Raw genomic sequence first — 24,659 nt, 5'->3', positions numbered from 1 at the left:
ATATATATATATATATATATATATATATATATATATATATGTATATATATATATATATATATATATATATATATATATATATATATATATATATATATATATATATATATATATATATATATATATATATATATATATATATATATATATATATATATATATATATATATATATATATATATATATATATATATATATATATATATATATATATATATATATATATATATATATATATATATATATATATATATATATATATATATATATATATATATATATATATATATATATATATATGATGACACTATATTCAGGGATATCATCCGTTCGCTCGTTGAACTCCGACTGGAATCCTGCATCCGACTGGAATCCTGCAAATCTTGCATCCGACTGGCATCTTCAATGCTCGCGCTCCGAAAACACTTCGAAGTGTGATTTTGGCGAAACGTCTGCAAGATTCCAGTCGGATGCAAGATTTGCAGGATTCCAGTCGGAGTTCAACGAGCGAACGGATGATATCCCGGAATATAGCGTCATCATATATATATATATATATATATATATATATATATATATATATATATATATATATATATATATATATATATCTAATAAATTTTCTTATTTCTGTTTTTCTTCAGGACAAATAAAAACTACGATTTATGTAGATTTACTTTTGTTTAAAAATAAAAGAATAGCAAAATAAGAAATAAACATAGTTTACAAAATGACGTCGGAATATTTATATAAAAAAATCGAAACTAGATGGAGCCTAAAGTTCACAAAGAACCAATCAAAAACTGAAATTAAAAAAAAAAAACATACTTTAAACCGGAGAAAAAATTATCATCCGGGCCACTAGTGATTTCATCATTTGACACCTCACATTCCGCCAATTAAAGCTCGGCGTTCAACGTGTTCGCTAACATTGTTGACTGTCAGTAAGTGAGGTGGACAGTTTTCAGATTGGCTGTGGCATTTTTGCAAGCAGTATTTTTTCATAAAATAAATACATTTTGCAGGAAAAAAGAAGTTAAGTGGCTGGACACCACAAATTGTGCAGAGTAAAATGTGAAATTCTCGTGCCAAGCTTGATACACCTAAATTTCTACTATCCAGTAAAAACAATAATTATTATAAGTGGATGGCTATAATAAGAGCATTTAGGTACTTACTCTAAGGTGTACAGTTTTTTCAGCTTTGATCGGTTAAAATAAGACAGCAAAGTTATATCGGGTTACCCGATATGGAGATAATTAAAAGAAACTGTATCAAAAGGGCGAAAATATATCGAGTAACTATAAAAACTCGACCGGTCAGTTGACGCTGAAAAAATCGAATAATACACGTTTACGATACAACAACATGAAACGCAGAAATGTCAAGGATACCATTATACCCACTACAAAATAATGATATATGTTTTAAGAATTTTCCTTTGTATTAAGGCGGTAAAAAATAACCCGTCCGATTTTTAAATATATCGCGACTCGTTCGTTGAATTTCGAAATATTTCGAACGAATCCATCATGCGTTCGGTAGTCGTCCCTGTAGATTCCGCAGCTGCCGTTAGTATTAATATATAGTATGTATAAAAAAGACGCTAATTTCATTTTAGTCCATTCGTTTTGGATATTACATTGTTGGAATCCACAAAGTTTCTTTACGTTATTTGCGATCTTGCATAACGAGGAGCTTCAAATTTTTATATTTACAATATGTGTTCATAATAATATTAATCCAAATTGCTGACATATTTAACATTAACTACGCTTGGAAGCAAATTTAAATTACTACTTGCTTTACCTTCTGCCAGAATCACTGGTCGTATTTTCAAAGTGGGATAGTGATCGCAATCCCAATTTAATTCTTTAAAAAGACACAATTAAGGTTAGAACTTTCAAAGCCAAAGCACTCTCGCGTAAAGTAAAGAAAACCAGCTTACCTATGTTGTCATGCTGCGTTGGATTGACGTACTTGATTAGGCATTTTTCCCCACTAAAAATCATCTTTCATTCACGAAAATATTTTAATCGATCGCAAGCTAAATGTCAACCAATAACTTTCAATTCGCCCGGAAGATGCAACCGTCTGTCAGGGAATATCGAATCGGTTGGACGCTTTTCCTCCACCAATGAAATCTTTTTGTGTGTTTTTTTTTTTATTTTCGATATTAAAAGAAACAGGCTCGTATCGGGCTCTTTTTGATCTAGAACGCTAACGCGGATATAACCCATCGCAGTTTCGCACCCATATTTTAAGGTTGATTCAGTTGTTATCACGTTTTGTGGATTTCAATATATTGGGTAAAGCGAATATAAACAACTCCGATAACTAGCGAGGAAGGTCACTAACAACCTGGTAAGCTCGTTATACCAGTGATTATCTTGAAATTTCACTTTTTGTTCCCTATCGCATAGTCTCTTCTGGCGCGGCATGATGTAACTGTGTACTTAGGGTGGTTTTGCTTCCTTTTAGGCCTTTTATTTCCGGGCATTATAAATGGCCCTATGAAAATAACAAGCACTAGTTGGTTCGGATAACCAGCGACAGCCATTTTCTTTTGTCAATACCTCCAAGAAGGTCGCCCAAGGTGAAAGGTAAAACTAACCAAAAACCAAAACGACTGCTTCACCGATTATTTTTTATTAATTGAAAATTATTGAATTCCCTTGTCTCCTGCCAACGGTTTTTTTTATCCTATTGTGAATGGTATAATACTATTCAATAAATTTGCTAAACGCCACCTTGTTACTTTATTTTGGCGCAAGCGGAGCGTGTCTGAGGAAGTTGATCCACGTGTTAAACATACTATATTTTTCTACTAGCATTAATTTAGGAGTACATAATTACATAACAGCACAAGTGACGTTTGACGTGATGATCAAAACTGATCAATATCAAAATAAGATCAAAAGTGTAAAAAGTAATTTTGCTGTTTTCTAAAAAAGCAACTTAATGTTAAATGGTATTGTTACAGGAAGTTAGAATTATCAATAAAAAAATATAGCCATGTTTTTTGCGGGACACCCAGTATATATTTTAGATAATCCAATAGCAAAAGTCCTCAAACAAAGCATTTTCTTTGCGATACATCAAATCAAATTTATTCCAAAAAACATTAATAAACAACGTCGATAATAAATATAAACTCTTGTTGCAAAGAAAACTTAGTAACCATAGTACCAATCTGGTCGGACACTTTTTGCCCCCAACAATCTCGCACCCCCTTCTGGCAATACGCCTGGGACAACGGCTGGACCGGCCAGAGTGTAACTTGTAATTACTTTACCGGCTGGACCGCCCACGATGACGTCACGGGAGCTTCCCAAATACGCCGAACCTGAAAACAATATATACAGGATTTTATTTAATAAAAAAACGTCAGCTAAACATCTCTACGCAAGAGTTCGGTATATGGTGTTAAGTTCTAAGAAAAAAAAGATCATAATTTTAACATATGCCCTTAATAGTTAATAAGTTATAGTTAAATAGTTATATATTTGCTTTATTGTGACTTCCTTTAAGGCCAAATAGTAGCCAAGGTCATCAATATGCTTCAGAAACTGATTTATTCATTTTATTAAAGTGAGACTAATACAAATTTTTTAAAGGCTTCGTATCAAATGTTTTTAAACATGGTTATAAGTCAATATTTATAAACCTATTTATGCTTGAGCTAAATATACTTTATAATTGTTTTAAAATGATTTCATTTAAAATTATTGTATTTAAAAAGGCTATAATTCCTAGACCAACTATAATTTGGTTGTTGTATAATGGCTAAATAATAAATAATAAATGGGTAAATAGCAAAACGACGTTGTTTTCGCGAAAACTTTTATATAGGTAAATTATAAATCAGAATTGTGTTATAAAACTAATTTCAAACACAGTTTCATTTTATAGGTGTCTCGGTAAGGGATAAAAATGACTTAATAATATTTTCCATTGTTCAAATCGAAATGAATTTCATATTTGAGGCAACCATCTGGACACAAATATGAAAAATCACATTAATATCAATAAACTCTATTAAAACTTTCGATTGTAACATCGGAACAGAAATGTTATTTAGAATCATCCGGGACCTCACTTGCAGCAGCTTTATTGAAAACTGTTATCTAACGTTTTTTATAAAATGGTGAATATTGTAAATATACAATTATCATGAGCGATCAGTATATAACATCTATTGGATGCAATTGTTTTATAAACTGTCTTTTTCCATGTTTATTAGCGCCATATTAAAGGTTGTAAGTTATTTTTGTAATAGGAGGGTTTCAGCGCGTTTGTGCTACTTGGAACATTTTTTTATCAAACTTGGTAAACATTTTTTAAGCATCAAAGTGGAATTTTCTGGTACAGGGGCTTAGACCAAATATTTTTGGGAAAAAATGTACGCAAACAGTCCCTCCAAAAATTAAAATTAAAATAATAACAGTTTTATTGCACGACGAATTAGCTAAAATTTTGTTATTGTTGTTTTGTATCGAAAATTAGTTTTTGACTATTTAAGGAATATAAAAAAAATCATCTCTCTTTTTCGTCTCCCATTTGTGGAGCGATTTTACATGATATTTTTGCCTATAAATATTTTTAAAAAAATTGCTGATTGAAGTAATGGGCACTTATTTAAAAAACATCCTATATATAAATATCTAGACACGTAAAAATTAATAGAACTGCTTGCTCACAACTCACAAAATCCAAAAACGGTTTCTTAAAGATAAAACGCGCAATCAGGACGCGAAAATTTCCCGTGAGTTGGGAGGATTAAATGCTACAAACATTTTTTTCTACAGCATTTTATAGAGCAACAATAGAACGGGTTAGAGAAAAATAACTTCAAATAATAAAATGTATTAAATATGTATTATTGTTATTAAAAATCAAAAAGCTAAGCAAAGCGTCCTTCAAAGATTATCAGAATTTACCATTAAAATTTAGGTTTAAATTAAATTTCATTAGTTTGCACTACTAAAGATTTAGATATAGAGATGCAACTATGAAAAAAATTTTAAAACATGGCAGCTGACAGTTCGTCAAAAAGTTTGGATTCGTCAATTCCGCGGCAGTATTTTTTCAAAATATGTCCAGTCATTAAATCTAAGATTTCATTTTCGTACTGAATCAGCCTGGTGCGTATGGCCAGAAAAATATCGAAAATGCCGTGCATAATATAAAATGTGCTTTTCTAATCCCAAACGGTATCGATCAGAATTATTTTTAAAAGGAGTTCTATTTACCCCTATCGGTTTCGTATACCTGCAAGAATTCCCTCGGGTGCATGGGGATCTGTAACGACCGATCCTCCGGGAAACCTAGATTTTAAGACGGCTCCGTCCGGCCCGAGGAGGATCGTCCTGCTCCCTGGTTCTTGCAGAATCTTCACGTGGGTGACAGCGTGACATTCGACAATGAACAAAATTGAAATGACGAATCCGACCTACGCAAACACCGAACATATCAAGCCATCTTCGGCTGTCAATACTTTACTCCCGAAAATTAAACGATTAAAGTGATGGAAGTTACTAAAAAGTAAAAATGGCAAAATTTGAATCACATACAAGCACAAAGAATGAAAAATTTTAGACATTTCTTTAGTGAAGAATTCTTGATAAAAGTAAATGTAGTCAATGAAAGATAAAACTTAAAATGACTAAATTAAAGGAGTATGAGTGTTTCCTCCATTTTTTTACACATTACCTTATTTATTATAAATAAAATAATAAGTAATAAATAAAATAAAACTAAAATGCAGCATTTTGACAGACTCGACAGAAATACTCAAAAATGATATTGTTTTATACATCTACATAAATCAGTTTTTTCTTCGATGAATGCCGAAGAGCATAACCGCATAGGAATTCCAGCAAGTTATATATCAATTCCAAGAATTTTCGCGAAGAATTCTATAGGAAGTCCATTAGAGTATGTAATCTTCCATATGCGGTTGACCTGACGGTAAATGATTTTTCTAATACTGAATATCTATATTCTTGTCATCGGAGTTTATGGTTTGCTGTAGACTATAGGCGGTTGCATAACTACATGTTTTTAAAAGTTGTGGATATTTACTTTTTAAAAAACTTCTGGATTCCTCCCGCGTCGGTTTTTGCTTAGTCGAAATTGTTCAGTTTCAATCAAGCTCTGAAGAAGCCAACAGGATGATTGGCGAAACGTCAGCAATTTCGACTAAGCAAAAACCGACGCAGGAGGAATCCAGAAGTTTTGTAAAAAGCATTACAGTAGCCTGTGGAAGTTTCTTTGAAAAATTGCGGATATTTGTTCGTTTTTGTGCATTTAATAATAAAAGTGGATGCCACTCCAAGAGGAAAATAAATGTGTCTGTACTAAATTTTTCAAATTTCAGTTAAGCAATTGCGAGCCCAAAAAACCTTAAAAATTACCGTTCCAACAATTTTCCTTTTTCAGTTTGCGCAAAGTCCGGGTTTAAAACTTTGATTTTTAGGAAGCGTTATCGATGCACGTGTTTTCCGGAAGTTATTCCGCTTTTCTTCACGCATGTTCGAACAAGTGTCGCGCACGGAACCAAAAAAAATCTCCCCCCCTTTCAGGGCTGACTGCATCCGCTTCACATTACGGTAATCGGTCGAAAAATGCATAGAGGGCGTAGTCAACACTCCGAACGCTTACCTTGCACCAGATCATTGCGCGGAATATTCACCACAGACCACTAATCTTCAATAATTATGCACCTACCGTTATATATATACATCTCGCTTCACAGGCTGGCTCGATGTGCCAAGCCTCCGCCTCTGACCCCTACAGGGTGTACGAATACGTAACATTTTATTAGATTTTTTTAATCAAAATTCAAACACCGAATCATTTTTTTTTAAACATAAAATATTTGCTTTATACGACCTCAAAGTTGGTTAAAGTGCAACAATCCAATCTTAACCAGAAACCTTCACTAGTTTGTAGATAATGACAGTTCTTCGTCACATTTTAATAAAAGCTGCAAGGTTAATAGTAGACTCTGGATCAGTAGTTTTGTAATGTAAAGTGAAAAGAGGCAGTTTTCAAACAAAAAAGATGGAATCGATTGATAAACAATTGATAGATATGGACACCATGTCGGTACGTTTTTCTGGTTGTGTATTGTTTTTCCTAACTGTAAAATTGCGCTATTTGCAAATTGCTACGAACTGACGGCACGCCAAAGGTTATTAAGTGGAGGCAGCATCGACTCTCGAGCGTCCGCACCTCTCACTGAGACGGCTGTTTGTGACCATTGACGTACAATTTGTAACTTATAACCCTGCATTTATTAATCCTTTGAACAAGTGGCAAGATCATTTCTAGGTTTGGGTACATTACATTGTACCACTGAAACCGTAAAGGTATTAACAAATTTCATTTAGTTTAATGTAATTTTAGAAATGCAGAAGGTGCCTTAGGAATTCACTTCGACGCAGTACGTACCTCTATGAAGGCGATCGAATATGTATGTAGAATTAGAAGATTTGAGTTCTGGGAGCAAACGAGTCGCTTAGATATTTATTTTGTTATATAATGTGGCACAAAAGCTTGGCATCAGTTATTTTTTCTTGCAAGCTTCAGTATGAAAGGATTCAATTTTGGAATACAAGTATAGAAGATGATTTTCCATTCGTTGGTTAGTTATATTAGTCAGATTGTCGGACCTACCCTTCATCAAATATGATTTTGATTTTTTCAGAGATTAACAAGTATTTTATATTTTTTCAGAAGATAGCCTCCACCTTTGTATAATAGAAGCCACCAATAAATGGTAAATAATAATATCTGTTTCAAAATAGCAGTAGGTGTTTGACCTTTGTTGGCACTTTTTGAAGAATTAAATGAATAGATTAAAAAAAATTACTGATAAGTAAAGGTAGAGGTTACCTTTGTCATAAATAAAAAATGTTATGCTTACAAGCTTTTGCTTGGACATGGCACTGTGGATAAAACAAAACGTGGATGGAAGAAAATTAATGTTGAAACACTATTAAAATGCTTGTGTTTTAAATTTTTGTTTCATTTTAACCATTTGAACTGTTTTACACCAGAACAGATGAATAATCACTACAAATATTTTCTGCTACAAAAATGCAACAAAAGCTTTGGAGGGACAATCAGGGGCGGACATTTCAGCGCAGCCCTGGAGCCGTGAGTCGAGAAAGCTTTGTCCACGATGCTGCAGATTTTAAATTACTTTTGTATCACCACAAGTACATTTTTATGTGATTGTCATGTTACTGTGAGAATTCTCTCACTTTATTTGTAAAATATGCTAGGGGTAGGGGCCCATAAATGTGTTACCCCAAGGTTTATTCGCAACTGACTGGAAGAAGCTGCACAGTCAATCCAGTCAGCTTGTAATCAGTTTCATTCCATGCTGCAGATTGTAAATTACTTTTGTATCACCACAAGTACATTTTTATGAGATTGTCATGTTACTGTGAGAATTCTCTCACTTTATTTGTAAAATATGCTAGGGTTAGGGGCCCATACATATGTTACCCCAAGGTTTATTCGCAACTGACTGCGACAAGTTGCACAGTCAATTCAGTCAGCTTATAATCAGTTTCATTCCCATCTTCAAGTCTAAACCCTGCCTATGGTGCTAAAAAGGGAATTTCCACTTATCTATAACTTGTCAATTTTATGATGAAGTTTAAGAAATGTTAAATGAGCAATACACCCTAAAAACATGAATTTTTGTTTTTAATCTATTCTATACAGAGTCGTCCATAATTAATGAGGCATAGCGTAAGTAATTGTGGATTCCATATGAAAAAAAAAGCGAAAAATACCTTAATAAAATGGTACTTGTATAAAAGGTCTTGCAGTTGTCAATATTGTTATTCACAAAATCTAGATAAATTTGATTTGGTGGACGTCAACTTTTACCTTAGCTGCTAACTGTAATAACTAAGGCACGGCTTGAATTTTGACGTTTGTCAATTCTGACGATCATATCAGTGAGTGTATTCGTGTTGTTTTGCAAAAATTAACCCAAAAATAATGGTCGTAGAAAAATTACAGTATGCAACACGTTTGGTAAACTTTTTAAATCACTCGTTTATTAAACACTCACTCCGCTGCGCTCCGCGCTGTAAAATACCTAATTATACACCGATCTAGAGTGCTGGAAGTGTCACTATACCACGTGAGTTTCTTGTCCCACGAATCCCAGTCACTTCGGAGATTTTCGGTTATGTCGGCTATGACGGTTATGTCAGTGAGAATATTCGTATTGTTTTGCAAAAACTAACGGTTGTAGAAAAGGTATAGTATGCAACACCTTTGGTTAACTTTATAAATCACTCGTTTATTAAACACTCGCTCCGTATGTGCCAAATAAACTCGTGACTCAAATGCCGTTGTTGGATAATATACAATTAACTGCACCGTAGACTGTCAAAATCGGGTTAAATCAATCGTACCACCTTATAAAAACCCTATCAAAAGTTTCCAAAGGGGAATCCACTTGTTTCGAACGAAAAAACAAGCGGAAAAACGGCGGGTAAGTTAGGGACCCTTTGCGTTTTATTCCATGACGAGGTTTTAAATGTCCGCCGGCGTCGGCGGCGCATTTAAATGGCCGGCGTTTCCGTGGGATTAACCGGAGTTGAAAACCGACACGCTTTGCTTTATCTCCGGCGCGGAAACAAACGGCTTTTTTCCACTTTTTACGTCTGTGTGCGGATATACGTCTGACGTACGAAAAAGTTGACCTGGCGTTGTCCTTGTAAAAGATTCGCGGCGAGCACGCGATTTATCAAATATTTTTTTAGGGATGCAACTGCGCCCGGGCTCAGCGGCGTGACAAATAAATTTTACTTATTAACTCTAATGGTCGTCTTGAAAATCATCTTCAATATGAGCTGTAAAACTTCCTTACTGCACTTATTCCTCTCCATTTGATTTTTGAATGTTTGGAGGAAATTTTTATATCCATCTGTTAAAACTAATACTCCAGCTTATTTTCGATTTCCAAATACTCTCGCTAACTTCGGTATGCCGAACCCCACGAGTTGTAGGTGAGAATCTTGACAATATAGAAGTTAATGATATGGGTGATATCTCAGATCGCTGTATAATCCTAAGCTGCAGAAAGACCGACATCGAACCCTTTTTGATGATGTAAACGTAAATGAAAGTTGATTTTCTTGCCAATATTCATTCTCCATTAAAAATAGTTGGCATTGAGAAACCATCAGCTGCTTGGTTAATCGAAAACCTTCAACTTTTAATAAAACTCAAAAATATAAGATATAAGCGTTTAAAGTCAGATATTGCTTGTGCTGTTCGAGAGCTGAGAAAAGGGATATTTGGCAAGCATATTTAAGTCTGGTCCTACAATTTTTTTGCGTACTTTGAGAGGACTTCATATCCTAATACACAATTTGATCCTAATTCATTTCGTTTTGCTAAATTGTTCCCGGAGAACGTTAATAAAAACTAACGCTTAGGACTCAGACAATATTGATATGAAAATCCTTTCTTTGTTAACAAGTGTCTTTTGTCTGGAGTTTTTCCCGACTCCTGAAAGCAAGCTGAAGTTTTGTCCGTTCCAAAGAAAGACTGGCCAAGTGTCATTAACGATTTTAGACCAATAACCCACCACAAAAGTTGTATAAATTCTTCTTCACAGCGCTATTTCTGCTTTGCTTCATGTTACTAATGATTTATTGAGAGCAACTGATTCTAAATTAAACTCTTGGCTCATAATCTTAGACTATAGAAAAGTGTTCGATACCTTGAACCACTCCCTTCTATAACGAAAGTGAAACACTTTGGGACGAAAGGTACAGCTCTTTCATTTTTTCAAAATTTTCTTTCTCAGAGACACCATAGAGTGGTTACAAGAAATACTAAGTCAAATTCAATTGCTTGGGAGAGGGGTGTTCCCCAGGGGAGTTTTCTAGGACCTATGATGTTCTCAGCTGACTTCTTTACCTTTCTTAAATTTGGTAGATCATATGCGGCTGACACTCAGTTATCTTTTGTTGCTAGTTTCGGAGGTGTCTGCGGCTTATGACCATGAATAGCATCAAAACTCAGATGTTATTATTTGAAATATGAGCAAAGAAATTGTAAGAAACACCTCTTTCAAGATTATGATGCTAAGAAAAAGAAGATTATCTCTCCTTCTTCGGACGGTTGTAAAAATTTTGAATTATGGTTTGACGGTGACTTGCGGTTTTTTAAACCCGTTGGATATTCATAAGCATTTTTTCAGTAGGGAGGTCAGTCATGTCGCTTATTGTAGTATCATCTAACTAAATCGAGATACGGAGAGACCCCAACGATATCAGAATGCTAGTATTCGTTTTAGTTACAATCTCTGAAAGTATGACCATATTTCCCGGTGCCACTCTGATTCGAGTAGGATCAAGCGGAGGTTCGTTATAGAGTCTAGGTGGTCACCTTTGTTTTTTTTTTTTTTGCTAAGCTCTAACGAGACTCCCGTCACACTTGAGACACCCGCCATTGTCTTCCTAGACACACGTCGGTAACTTTCTAGAGATCTTTTAGCTATAATGCATTAAAAATATTTAACGAATTACTTTATGCTATAGCGTCCCTCCCCTCTAAATAATTTGTGCGTATTTCCTTTGCTATTTTCTTTATTTACTCTGTTTTCTCGGTTGTTATGTTACATAGAAGAGCGTGATTTGCGCATGTGGCCACTCTTGTATTGTAATATCTTAGTTATTAATAAGCACAGTTTATTATTACTATTATTAAATTAAAAAAAAAACGTAGATAACATAACCACAGTGCAATACACTGTGCCGCAAACTGCCCCATAGCTAGTGATGGAAAAATTGCACCATAATGTCCTGTCTAAATGAACCAGCATTATTTAAAACGAGTCAATACAATTTTCCCAGGGCTGCAAAGAAATTAAGTAGATATTTTTATTCTCTTGAAGCTTGATTTTGTAGACACAAAAAATCAACCTCGATAAAAGTATAATAGAGGCGACGGGAACTGAATATCTAACGGCAAAGTGGTCACGTGGCGCGAAGCTAAATTACAATAATAATTCAGTCTTCGATTTCAATCCTGCCGCTGCATGTTAACCGACACCATATTAACCGTTGCGGTTACTGTGCAGGAAAACGCACCAGTTCATAACAAATACCTTAGCTTTGGCTAAATAAACACTTGGTAATATGCAATCGACTGTTACCAGGTGCGCTTGTAATTTATTGCAAATTATTGAAACCAAACGACCGGTTGTCCTTAAATATGCTCTGTTAACAACAACAATACCGCTTCTTTTATACTAACCTAAGCTTTTAATAAGTTGCGTCATTTGCCAATTATAATGTTGCACATAAATAAGAATGTACCTCAGACCACCGAAATATTTTTAGATATCTCTGGAATGTGAACACTGATGCCAACGGACTTCCGTTGGCAAGCGCCAATCGCATCGTTTCCGTATTATGATCAACTAAAATACGTGCGCAGTGAATGCACGCAACCCACAATACATCCCGATAACGGTGGTGCTCTATACTCGTCTACATTTATTGTTGTGATAAAATCAAATTCGATTATTTATTAAGAATGGACTTTGGTTATGAATCACCTAGAAGTCGCGAGGAAAACTTAGTTTCCGAGCCGAACCAGGAAAAAAGGAATTACACAACAGCCATGGGCGGTGTTTGTTGGGTGCAGCGGGTAAACAAAAGAATGTGTGCGATCGAACACCGCGTACATTATTTTTCATTGCGATTTGGCGTGGAACGGACAAGAGACAGAAGCGAACGGCAAGGACGTCAACTACTCTTACGACGCCGACGGTTAGGCCTCTGGCATGGGCGTTTATTGGGACTGCGGTCCGCTGCTGTTGCCACTAAATACTGGATCAGTAGCGTTTGATTGGCCGGGGCGAAGATCAACCGCACGGACCAGAAAATAGCGATTCCATTATTCATGAATAAGTTAATCAAAACGAACATGCGCAGTTTATTACTAAACGTTTCAATTTTTTTCGAATTGGTATACATAGATAGAAAGAAATTCAGTTTTAGATTATGATATCGGGAGGTTTATCATTACCAACATTGAAAAAAAACGCTGATAGCAATGTTTATGCATCCAAGATATGTTAACAAAGCTGTACGTTCAAAAAATAAACGAATAAATGGTAAAAATATCTATTTAACTTAATGAAATTACAGAAATTTCATTAAAAAAAGCAAAACTAATTCTAAGAAATCGTTTACCAAAAACACATATTATCCAATTAGCTCTCCCTAGAAGCTATAATTTTTTGTGTAATAATATTAAAATATAATTGGAAAATGAAGATCTTAAATTCACAAATCAAGTAGATGAAGAATGGTCAATTGAGATATAGCGGCCACATTTATAATTTATGTAAAAAGACTTATATGTCCATCAAAACGCTATGTGCAAATAAATATATGTTTTACGAAAAATATTCTCGGAGACATGTATCCTTTCTAAAGTTATATACTGTCTTCCATTATGCTGCCCATTCTTAGCCATTGCTGATAAATCCAGGTTACAAAAAATCCAAAACAGCTGTGCCGAGTTTATGGTTTGAGAAAGTTTGATCGTATATCAGAAAAGATGTTTGCGTTGAAATGGCTCAAAACCAAACTGTTTCAAATTTTTCCTCGCAATTGTTGTATTTAAGGTTATGAAATATTCTTTACCAACGTACCTGAAAAATGCGTAGATATCGCTATGAAATTGACGATGCTCCTCTGAGGCCAAAAAACTGTTAAATTTGAAAGCCGCTTTAGCTGTATTGCCATTGCCACTAATAATTAATTTTTGGACTCTTATTATTATAGCTTGTCGTTTCACCATTATTGCAATATTTGTTGAGTAGTTGAGATCAAGGTCTTAAGCTAGACTTCGCCGTTTGAGATGTGTAACTATATTAGTTTGTAGTAAGTTATTTTGTCTAAATTTTGTGCAATAATTTAAAATATCTGAATAAAGAATATTATTATCATTATTTATATTATTATTATTATTGTTATTATTATTGTTGTTATCATTATTATATTTCACATAATAGGGAACAAATCCAACACTAAGTTTTTCTAATCTTATTAAGAGTCGAATGTTTATGGAAGTATACCTTATTTTATAGCCAGAATTTTTATATTAATTGCCAATCATAACAGACTACGGCAATATCAAGCGCGGACGCAAACCAATTAAAATTAATAACGTCGTGCAGATTGTCCGGCCCCTCCTCGACCGGCCGTTAAAGCCCAATAAGCCTTGCTCTTGAAAATTAATTCGCTCGCGAAGACTTTCACTTATCATGACCGCAAGTTTATCTCAAGTTCACGGGCGGGCGACAAGCAACAAACACAATCTTTTTACAAAAACGCTCTACGCGAGAATGACGGTTTAGATTTTTCTTTTTTTCCCTGCCAGTGTCGTTTTCCGCGACAAATTACACAACTCGACGGGCGCTGAGGGTTTAAAAGGACCACCAATATTACCTTCCTGATAAAAAAGAAGTATTGCAATTTCTGAGTTTGGTTTTAATTTGCAATGTTTTTTTTTTTTGCTTTTATTTTTTGACATTGTAGTTGTAATTACATTTAAAAAAATACGTTTTTGATTAGTTTCGAAATAATATTCAAAGTAGTGTCTGTCTATATTTGAATTCAAATTGGGGGTAATTTTGACGTGACTTTAAATGATACAATTTAAAATTTTATTTTCAATTTTATTGTAATTCTACCAATTTTAGCAAATGAAATTATAAAAATAATAATATATTTATTGTTATAAATATAAAATATTTTTTTAATATGTAAAAAAAATAAATTCAATAAATTTATGAACTCCAAAAATAGGCACATATAATTATTAATTATTTAATAGTTATTTAGCTCATAAAGGAAACAAAATACGTGCAAGGGTAATGAAAGGTGTATGCTATAAGAATTTATCACTACCCAACTGCTTTTTGAATTAGTTCTAAACTAACTAAACTAAAGTACTATAAATATTTTGTAAACGGCATCGTTAATATGAAGAAAAATTTTGGTTCAATTAGTACTATTTTGTATTCAAACTAACTGAGCAATGTCAAATAAATTAATAATAGTAAATACCTTAGGCTGCTATACACGGACGTTGATCAATGGGCATTCAAAAACCAGATTATTTTATCTAATAAAATGTTAGTTATGCATTTGCTTTAGATTTTATTTTTATTTGAAAACGGTCAGTGTTAAGCAAAAAATGTATAGCGCGATATCACCGTAATGGTTGATTTTAACCCCACGATATAATAAACTACCCTTAATTTTAAAAAAAGTGTCAACGTTTTCCTTGTTTGTTTTGAAACTTCCTATTTATTCTAAGAGTATTTTCTTCAATTTTAATGACGAAGTTCAACATCTAACCACGTTCATAAAATCAGAATGGTGAAACTCAAATTATATATTAATTAATTAATTAATGTTACATTTGTTCAGTTAGATCTTTGCATTTTCATAATTAATTTCAATAACAAATTTTTCTGGTTTTGGTTAATTTCAAATTAAAATTATTAAAAAAAAAAACAAAAATTGTTTTCGTCGTAAACTTGGGTTTGAAAAATGTCTCTTAATAGCTTTTCTCGCAAAACTCAATTCCGCCTTCGCAATTACTATACAGTGTCTGGTCAAAAAGTTATCTGACCGTACTTTATTTTTTGAACTGAACAACCTGTATATTAATAAACTATAAGCAGTTTATTTACCTTCGTTTGGTATTTTCCTTTGATTGATACTTAGCAACTGATTTTAATAATAACTTATGAAAATTATGAAAAATATGATATACTAGTATGTTTTATACATTGTAACGAAAATACTGAAACAGCGTCAGATTTATATCCCCTATGAAAAATCTCTTTTTCTTAATAATGTAGTTTTTTCGTATTTCGGTGTGTTAGTTTAGTTGGTTATTCTTGGTTATTACAAGCTTACTGTTATTATAAAACTTTAGAAAGTATCTAATCATTCGTCAGCAATATCTAACTTTCAATTGTTGGTCATTGATATTCATGGACTTCTGTTAAATTATTAAAGTAAATTACTTTTGAATATTGTCATTTATTTGCTTATTTCTGAGAAAAAGTGAATACTATTATGCAATTTTGAAATGGTAAAAAATAGACAAATTTAGTGTAGTCTAGTTTAGTCTACAAATATACAAATGTACCTTTTAAAAAATAAAATAATTTTCGCTAACTTTTTGACCAGGCCCTATATACTAATTCCAAAGACGTAGTTTCTTTCGATCTGTAAATATAACGGTGATTTCCAGCCAAAGTATCCAAAATGGGACACTCTGGACGGACGAAACTGGAAGCTTTGGTAATTTGATTAATTGGTTGGTTAGGTGGTTTGTTAAATTTTTCTTGAAATTTAATAAATGAGAACGATACGCATGGTCTAATTCAATCCCCTCAACTCATTTAAAAAATGCAGAAAGTGTGTTCTTATAAGAGTAATACTTCTGCAATATTTTACTGTTCTATTTATTTTATTTTTATAAAAATTGAGCTGACGTTTATATAACAAATTACGAAGCAGTTTTTCGCATTTGTTTTTGATGCATTCTGTATATTCCTAAATATAAATTGACGCCCACCAAAAGCACATACGTTTTCCGTAACATATCCACAAACAGAGGTAAGGGGGAAGCGTAAATTCGAAACAGAACCCAGGGACGCAAGTAAACATTGGCGACCGCTCCTGCCTACGTCAAACCAAATCATTGTGGTTTGCTTATTTACTGATGAAGAGATGATCTCCAACTTTTCCGTTTTTCGCAAACTGGACATTTGTTGACCAATATCTTATTATATTTAGACACCGGATCGCCGGATCTAAGATTGGATATTTTAAGTAAGTTACAAAAACTCACAAACACTTAAAAACACAGAAAAAAAACTAAAACGCTTTAACAAGTTAGGATAAGCAATGGAGTTATGTACAATGATTTCTACGTAATAAGGATTGTCACATTGTCAGCTTTTTGTATACGAACCTATAAAGTCTTTAGTTTTAAGTAATATTATTATTCTTGTTGTAACTGCTGCTGCAGAAACTCCTAATTTTCGATTGTATTTTGAAAAAGTCACCTCGTTTTCGGTTGAACATAGTTATGGGATACCTCGATTACGAAAATAAATGTAGTAGGTAGATGTTGCGAATGTTTTCCTGCTCTCTGGCAATATACGCACGCACTGTAGATGATATCATGGGGATATTGAAAACCATAAGAGATACGAAGATGTTGAAATTAGAAAAAAGTTGAAAACATGAAAAATTAATAACATGCTGTCGAGAAAACCAAAAAATCCCATCACTTCCGAAGATACCCAAAAAAAACGAAATTTTCCGAATTCGATTTATTATTTAAAAAGATGCCACTTTTTGAGCCCTACAAGATTGAGTTGAGACATCTTCTTAAGTTCGACTTTTCTTTTCGGCCAAATCATATAAAATGTAACATTGTTTAAATCACGAAAAATAGTTTTTATTACATTTTAATGCCGAAATAATTTTATTGACAAATTGGTAGATGCCGTTTTTAAATGTTGCTATTGCATCCTTTTCATGTTCGTTCTTTTTTGCTATACAAAATGGGACGTGCTTTTTGATCTGAAGCTGGGCTACCCAGAGAGAAGACAACCGAGCACAAAATTTTTTTAATGATTGACCGACCACAAATCCTAAGTACTATGATAAATTTATATAATCAATTTTATCCAGAAACAAGCCATGCAATAAAGAACAAGTATAACGTATTGTAAGCTAGAAACATATGTTAGAAAAATAGAACACAAAACAAAAATTTCACCAGTTAAAATTTGGAATTTGTCAAGCACTCAGACCTGGTAAAGAAGAAACATTTTGCATATGGTATACTAGTAAGTGTCAGAAAGATGAAAACTTTCCCCATAAGATTATTTGGTCGGACGAAAGTATGGTAACAAATAACGGAACATTTAACCGGCGACATGTTCATTGTTGTGCAAGAGATGATCCTCGAGTGCAGGCAACGCACAGATTTCCGCATATTTCAATATTTTTTTTATATAGAGTGTTGACAAAACCAGCCCCGCAAGAATACAGTCCACACCCCCAACAAATCAGCCCGTTAGATGGTGGTGAAGCAAGGATACGTTTCTCCCCCATTGTTTGGTCCTTCGAGCCGGATTATTTCATTAGGAGTCAAAAAATCTTGGCTGAAGTTTAAACTATCCTCATTTTTTAAAAATGGGGATATAGCAAAAATTGTGTTTACCAGCGAATTTTTGAGACTGATGGTCAACTGAGAAGACTTCAAAGCATTACAACTCATCTGTAAAGAAATGTTTTAAATTCGACAGTTACAAAGTCATCTGTATTTGGAAAATTATGGTCACTTGTTTGAATATTCCTTATAATTTATTTTTTTTAGTTAGTTCTCTTTAAGTCATTTGTTTAATGAATTATCATGTGACATGATCTCCCTATTTCGCAATCATTTCGTCTTTGTCATGTCATCGCCTACTACACTAAAACATGGAAAATGTAATGAAATCCCTTTTTTGAGATTTATACATCGTTGTATTCGTAATAATGCTATTTAAAACACCGTGTAGGATTTTCAAGAAGCATATGAAAAAATAACGAAACGTCGTACTTAAAATTGCTCAATGCTATCTTGTACAGCTCAAAAAGTGACAATGAAAACGTGACCTGCTTATATACTTTTTGAGGGAGGCGAAGCTAAAGGAGTTTATTTGTCGTAGTCTTAAAGCTCTTTCATGTTCTTTGAGACTAATTAATTTTTTCGTCCAGTTTCTCTCAAGAAATTCTTGGTAAATCTGGTTTTGATGTTACATTTCTTTAGAACTTTTAATATGTGGTCAGTGCTGTTTTGAATGTAAAAAAGGCTTTTGAAAGCTTGTGGTGAAGTGTATTTGTGATCGAAAGCTTAAAATCTCTGATGTTGAAATTATTAAAGAGAACAGCAGCAGCGTTTTAATTCCGGACCGGATGGTGATGTGACAATACATTAACAAATAGGTCTGCGTGCGTAGGTTTTTGTAAATAGAAGGAAGCAACGTTAGGTCTGCTTTTCTATTCATAAAAATATGTAAACAACCGTCTCAGAAGGAATCCAGAAGATTTGTAAATAATATTACCGTAGTCTGTCGACGTTTCTTTGAAAAATTAACAAGCCTTTATGGAGACATCAAGAGCCAAAGCAGAAAGTTTGAAGATCACCGACTGAAACTGGTAAGATTAATCTCTTATATTAACCATTTTAGTATCTCTTATGATTTCCATCCTTATCTTGGACACACTGTATAATAACCTTAGATTGTACCTATGCGATTTTAGTTGTTTTATATTGGTAACAAATACAATAATTCAAATCCTATTCGATCATTTAATTATTACGAACATGAAGGACCATACAAAGTAAATAAAAAACTCTTACAATCTCACACGGCACATCCATCATCCCCAACAAGTTAGGTATATTTTGGGCGAATACACTGATTTTTTTCTGTGGAGACCATAGCGTTAGCCCTAATTTTCTTAAAATATACCATCAAGTCAAAAACTCATTTGCTTATAAAATTCTTCGTAAATCTAGTTTTGCTTCTACTTTAAAGAATTCATCATACCCGTAAAGCAATTTACATCTTGGCACTGCTGTCATTCCTTACATTCAAAACATCACTGACCACATATCAAAATCTCTTAAGAAATATAACGTCAAAACTAGATTTACGACTTGTCCAAAAGTCTCTCAACATCTTCGATCCGTCAAAGAGAAAATTCAATTTTCAAAAATATCAACTAAGCCTAAATCATCATGTTCATGCCCGTCCTCTAGCTCGCCCCCCACAAATAGTATATAAACAGAGTAGTGTAAGTGAAAGTTTCTTTGAAAAATTAACTTTTTTTATAATAACAATCTTAGTATCTCTTATAGTTTCCATCCTTATCTTGGACACCCTGTATAACCTGAGATTGTACCAATGCGATTTTACTGTACTCTTGATCGACTCGAAGGTGCAGCTGACGCCTACGACGATGTTGTTTTTTTAACTAAAAAATATAAAAGAAATTGTTGTTACATCGGTAATAAATACAATAATTGAAGTCCTATTCGATCATATAATTATTACGAACACGGAGGACGTCCAAAGTAGATAAAAACTCGTACAATCTCACACGGCACATCCATCATCCCTAACAAATTAGGTATATTATGGGCGAATCCAGGAGAAATATCTCGTTCGTTACGCGGAAAGGTTCTGGCATTCTCCGCAATATTTTGGTAAATGGATGCTCGTCGCGTTTTCCATTGTAAATTTTATGTAAATCCGACCGTATAAATCAGACGTTCATTGTAGCGAACTTTTAAAGATACTTTGAATATAAAAAGCATATTTATTAGCTTTGAAGTCCCGGCAAGTAAGTATTGTATAAACGGTGATTGATTATTCGTTACCGACTACGAATTTTGTCTATACGTCGTTTTCAATGCAGGATGGATATTTGAATAACGCTAAAGGCATCACGGCGTCAACAACAAGACATGGACGAAAATAAATGAAATAAAAGCAGCAAGGATTTGAGATCGTTTCTTAAAATAACTGTTTGTTGAAATAAATTAATTAGTTTAGTACAGTGTGCCCCAGTATGCTTTTACGGCATATCTCCCTTATTGACAAAGCTAACATGTGGTAAGTTTCGTGACCCAAGGCCCATTTTCATGAAATATTAATGTCATAGCTGTCTTAGATTTTTAGATACAGACACAGCTACAGGGTTTTTGAAAATTTTCTATTTAATTTTAATATGTCCTCTTTCCTAATATACTTTCTCAAATAATTGTGACGTTTTGTAATTATTCAATTAATTTTGGCTTCCTATTCCTTCTACTAGAGGTCGTGTCAACCCAAAATATAAAAATTATAAAACATTAGGGCTATATGCTTTATATTTGAAATAGCTCTTATGTGTTATATACTTTTAAAAAGCTAATAACAAGCTAATTATGAAATGACACACATTGTCCATATATCAAATTTTTTTAGTTTTTGGAAGAAAATTGACCATAACTTTTTTCATCTGTCGAATGCTATTTGCTCGAAAAGCAACCAATATTGCGGATGAAAAGTTTCGACACTGTAGTATTCCCCATGAAAACACACTTAGAAGTGTTTTTTTAATTTAACCTATTTTTAGAGATAAAAAAGTTGCGTAGCATTGTTGCAATATTCTTACAAACGATCTCTAAGAGAAAAAGAATTAGTTCCTGGAAATAAAGCACATTTGTTCTAATTAAATAATTTCTTTTTTTTAAGTGGTATGTCAACTAAAATATATTTGTTGCAAGAAAATTCTATTTTCCAGGATAAGTCTTACACTATTACAAGAATATATTAGTTTTATTAAAAGTCTACTTTATTTATTGCAAGAAAAGGGGTATACTAGGTATGGTCTGTTCATAGATATAAGAAAGTGACCAATTGCTTTTGAATGGGATTATCCAAGGGTTGTCATTAACACACAATGCAACAAGATTATTACCTAAAGTTTCGGAATTTAAATTCGGGTAAAATTGTGGTCCGTAATAGAAAATAATTTTATACCTACCTGTGTTTAATATTCTTTGGTTTGGTATACTACTTAGTTTAAGTTTATTAGTAATCAATGTTATCTCGTGTGTAATACAGAGTGTGTTGAATCGTGTGCGAGTTATGCAAAATATGTGCGAGTCTGGTGTATGTCAGGAGATGCTCCCGCCCAAATGTAGAAAACACTATTCAGTTGAGACCAAAGAAGTTATAAACAATGTTTATTTGACTCTCATCGAACGTAGTGCCAGCAAGCATGTATCTTTAGAAGAAACGGCCACATTGACGAAAATTCCAACATCAACTGTATGGAAAATTGTGAATAATCCCATTTCAGTGAGTAAAAAAAGAAGCGATGCTGACATTTTCTCGAGTGTAGATGAAAGTGATCAAAATATAATACGGCGTAACATTTACCAGTTATACGAGGAACAAAGCGTGCCTACATTAGATATCTTACTTAGGAGGCTTGAAAAAGATGAAACCGGTGTTAAATGTGGCAGAACTACCTTATGGAAGTGTATTCAACACATGGGTTTAGGATTTTAAAAAATTGGCAAAAGGCAAGTTTTAATAGAACCTTTTAGAATTCGGAAATAGCGACTGGAATATCTAGAAAAAATTTAGATTTACAGAGAACAACAAAGGCCAATTATTTACTTGGATGAAACCTGGTTCGACACTTATGATACACCGGAAAAGGGTTGGGTTGACTGAACTGATAAGTGTAAATCAAACGCACCATCAAAAAGAGATAAAAGAATAACTATTTTGCATGCTGGCTCTAAAAATGGTTGGATTCCAAATGGACTTTCTCCGTCTGCGAAAAATATTAAAGACTCTTCTCTGGATTAGCATGAAGACACCACCGCTGAATTATTTTAAAGTTGGTATAAAAACAAACTAGTTCCAAACATTCCTCGTAATAGCGTCATTGTAATGGACAATACAAGTTGTCACAGTAGACAGTTGACTAAAACCCCTTCCTCACGTGACACAAAAGCAACAAACCAAAACTACATGTATAATAACGACATTTATTTTCACGAAGATTATAACAAAAAGCAATTAACTGAGGTTCTACAAAGCTTGAACCTGCTGTTGTGATAATTATGCAAAAAATCTAGGGCATACAGTTTTACCACTATATATTTAATCCCATTAAATATGTTTGGCACCAACTGAAATCTGCCATTCGTCGTAACAATGTTTTTCCCCGTGTTAACTCCAATGTCCACAAACTTATAGAGACCGAAGTTTTTAACATCCCTGCACAAAGTTGGTCAAATTCTGTTAAACATATAGAAAATGCAGAAGAATCGTATATCCATATTGCAAATAATATAGAACAAATAATAATTAGAACAGGCGATGATAGCGATAGTGATACTGATATATTATGTGAATAATTTTAAGTAATTTAAGTAGGTAGTAAAAATAATGTAAATCTAAATGTAATGTAATGTAAATGTAAAATGTAAATGTAAAATATGTAATTTTATTTGAGATATACACATAAATACATACATAAATAAATAAATATTGTTTAGTATTTTTCCTAACAAAACAACAAATAATTTAATTCTAAGCAAAGTACGAAACTGTTCGGCCATATTTCATTCTTACAGCTTGCCCGGGTCTTTCCTTAATTCGTATCAGTTAGTCACTTTCTTATATCTATGAACAGACAATCATTATTTATTTGCGGGGACTTTTCGTTGAAGTAATAAAAATTAAATATTGATTTCAAGCAATGTAATAGTGTATTATGCAACAAGTGCGGTAAACGGCATTTGACGCACGAGTTTAGTTGACACGAGCGGAGGGCATCGGAGCGAGTGTTTAATACAGGAGTGAGTTAAAAATTTTGCCGAACATCTTGCATATTATACTTTTTCTACTACTGTTAGTTTTTGGATACATTTTCGCAAAACAACACAAATGCATCCACTGACATGACCGTCAGAATTGACAAACGTTAAAATTCAAAGCGAAAATATCCGATTGCTCCCAAACCCGTGCGGTAAAATCCCGAAAATGTCCGAAGTGGATCGGATTCGTGGGAAACGAAAGTGACGTGGTAAAGTGACGCTTCCCGCACGCTAGACCGGTGTGTAATTAGGTATTTTACAGACGGGAGTAGAAAAAAAATAATTTACATTATAAGGAAGGAGCAACAATAATGTAGCGAAAGCCGAAGTTTTGGCAAAATTAAATTTGTTATTTTCAGGTTGGTATCTACGCGTAGCTACTTGTCGGTTCTCGACTCATTTGGATCGGCCACCACTGAATTAGGAAACTTTTGTATTGCCTATTAAAAATATATTCTTTATAGAAAGTTGTGGTTCATGATAGTCTAAAACCTACAATATGCAGAGACATTAATTATCAAGAGCAAGAGCAATGTGGGTGTAACCTTAGTAATTGTGTGAGCTTCTGCAATGGTAAAGGGTTGTAATTTTATCCCATATTTTCTTACTATCTCTCTTTTTCTATCTGAGTAGATGTCTAAAATAACCCATAATTTAAATTTATTTTCTTCAATAGAAACAAACCTTTACTTGAATAACAACGGGTCCCTTAGATTCAGCTATATTAGGTCTCCACTTTTTAAGTTTGAGGAATCTATTACATATTAAATAATTTAATTTCTACATACCTTGAAGCACCAGACAAAAATATTCCCTTCCCCATTCGGACAATAATTTATCTATTATCCACATTCACAACAAGCCTATAACATGGCGATATGCGCCCGGCAACGTGTTAGCTCCTATTCCCGCCGGAATGTTCAAAAAAGCCGCTTGCTGCCGTCAAAAAGGTTATGCTTCCGGGAGCCAGAGATTTACTGACAGCAAATAAATTTTAATAAATGAATTAATTAATTTAATATTCGCTTTATTCCAAGCAATAATTTTTGTATTGCTATTATCTTGATCCGGGTTTAAAGGCCGTCGTCGGTTGGAATTACTTCCTAACGTTTCGCTAGCACAAGTGGCGA

General features: G+C 33.5%; 2 protein-coding genes across 5 annotated transcripts in view; one reads left to right on the top strand and one right to left on the bottom strand.

The window, feature by feature from the left end:
* The window catches only part of LOC132708277 (protein madd-4), a 535,295-nt gene that overhangs the window by 440,981 nt on the left and 69,655 nt on the right, over window positions 1-24,659 (top strand). The window lies entirely within an intron of this gene.
* LOC132706455 (uncharacterized) lies at window positions 2,636-6,752 on the bottom strand. The gene is made up of 3 exons (XM_060677804.1): window positions 6,664-6,752; window positions 5,272-5,452; window positions 2,636-3,346 (listed from the first exon to the last, which is right to left on the bottom strand). Exons 1-3 carry the CDS (start codon window positions 6,676-6,678, stop codon window positions 3,174-3,176), a joined length of 369 nt encoding a protein of 122 aa, XP_060533787.1. The 5' UTR covers window positions 6,679-6,752; the 3' UTR covers window positions 2,636-3,173.

Source organism: Cylas formicarius, unplaced genomic scaffold, assembly GCF_029955315.1.
Source record: "Cylas formicarius isolate icCylForm1 unplaced genomic scaffold, icCylForm1.1 PGA_scaffold_10__41_contigs__length_53128322, whole genome shotgun sequence".
Classification (NCBI taxonomy): Eukaryota; Metazoa; Arthropoda; class Insecta; order Coleoptera; family Brentidae; genus Cylas; species Cylas formicarius.
Note: the sequence above shows the minus strand (reverse complement) of the source record. Positions and strands in the feature narration are given on the sequence as shown.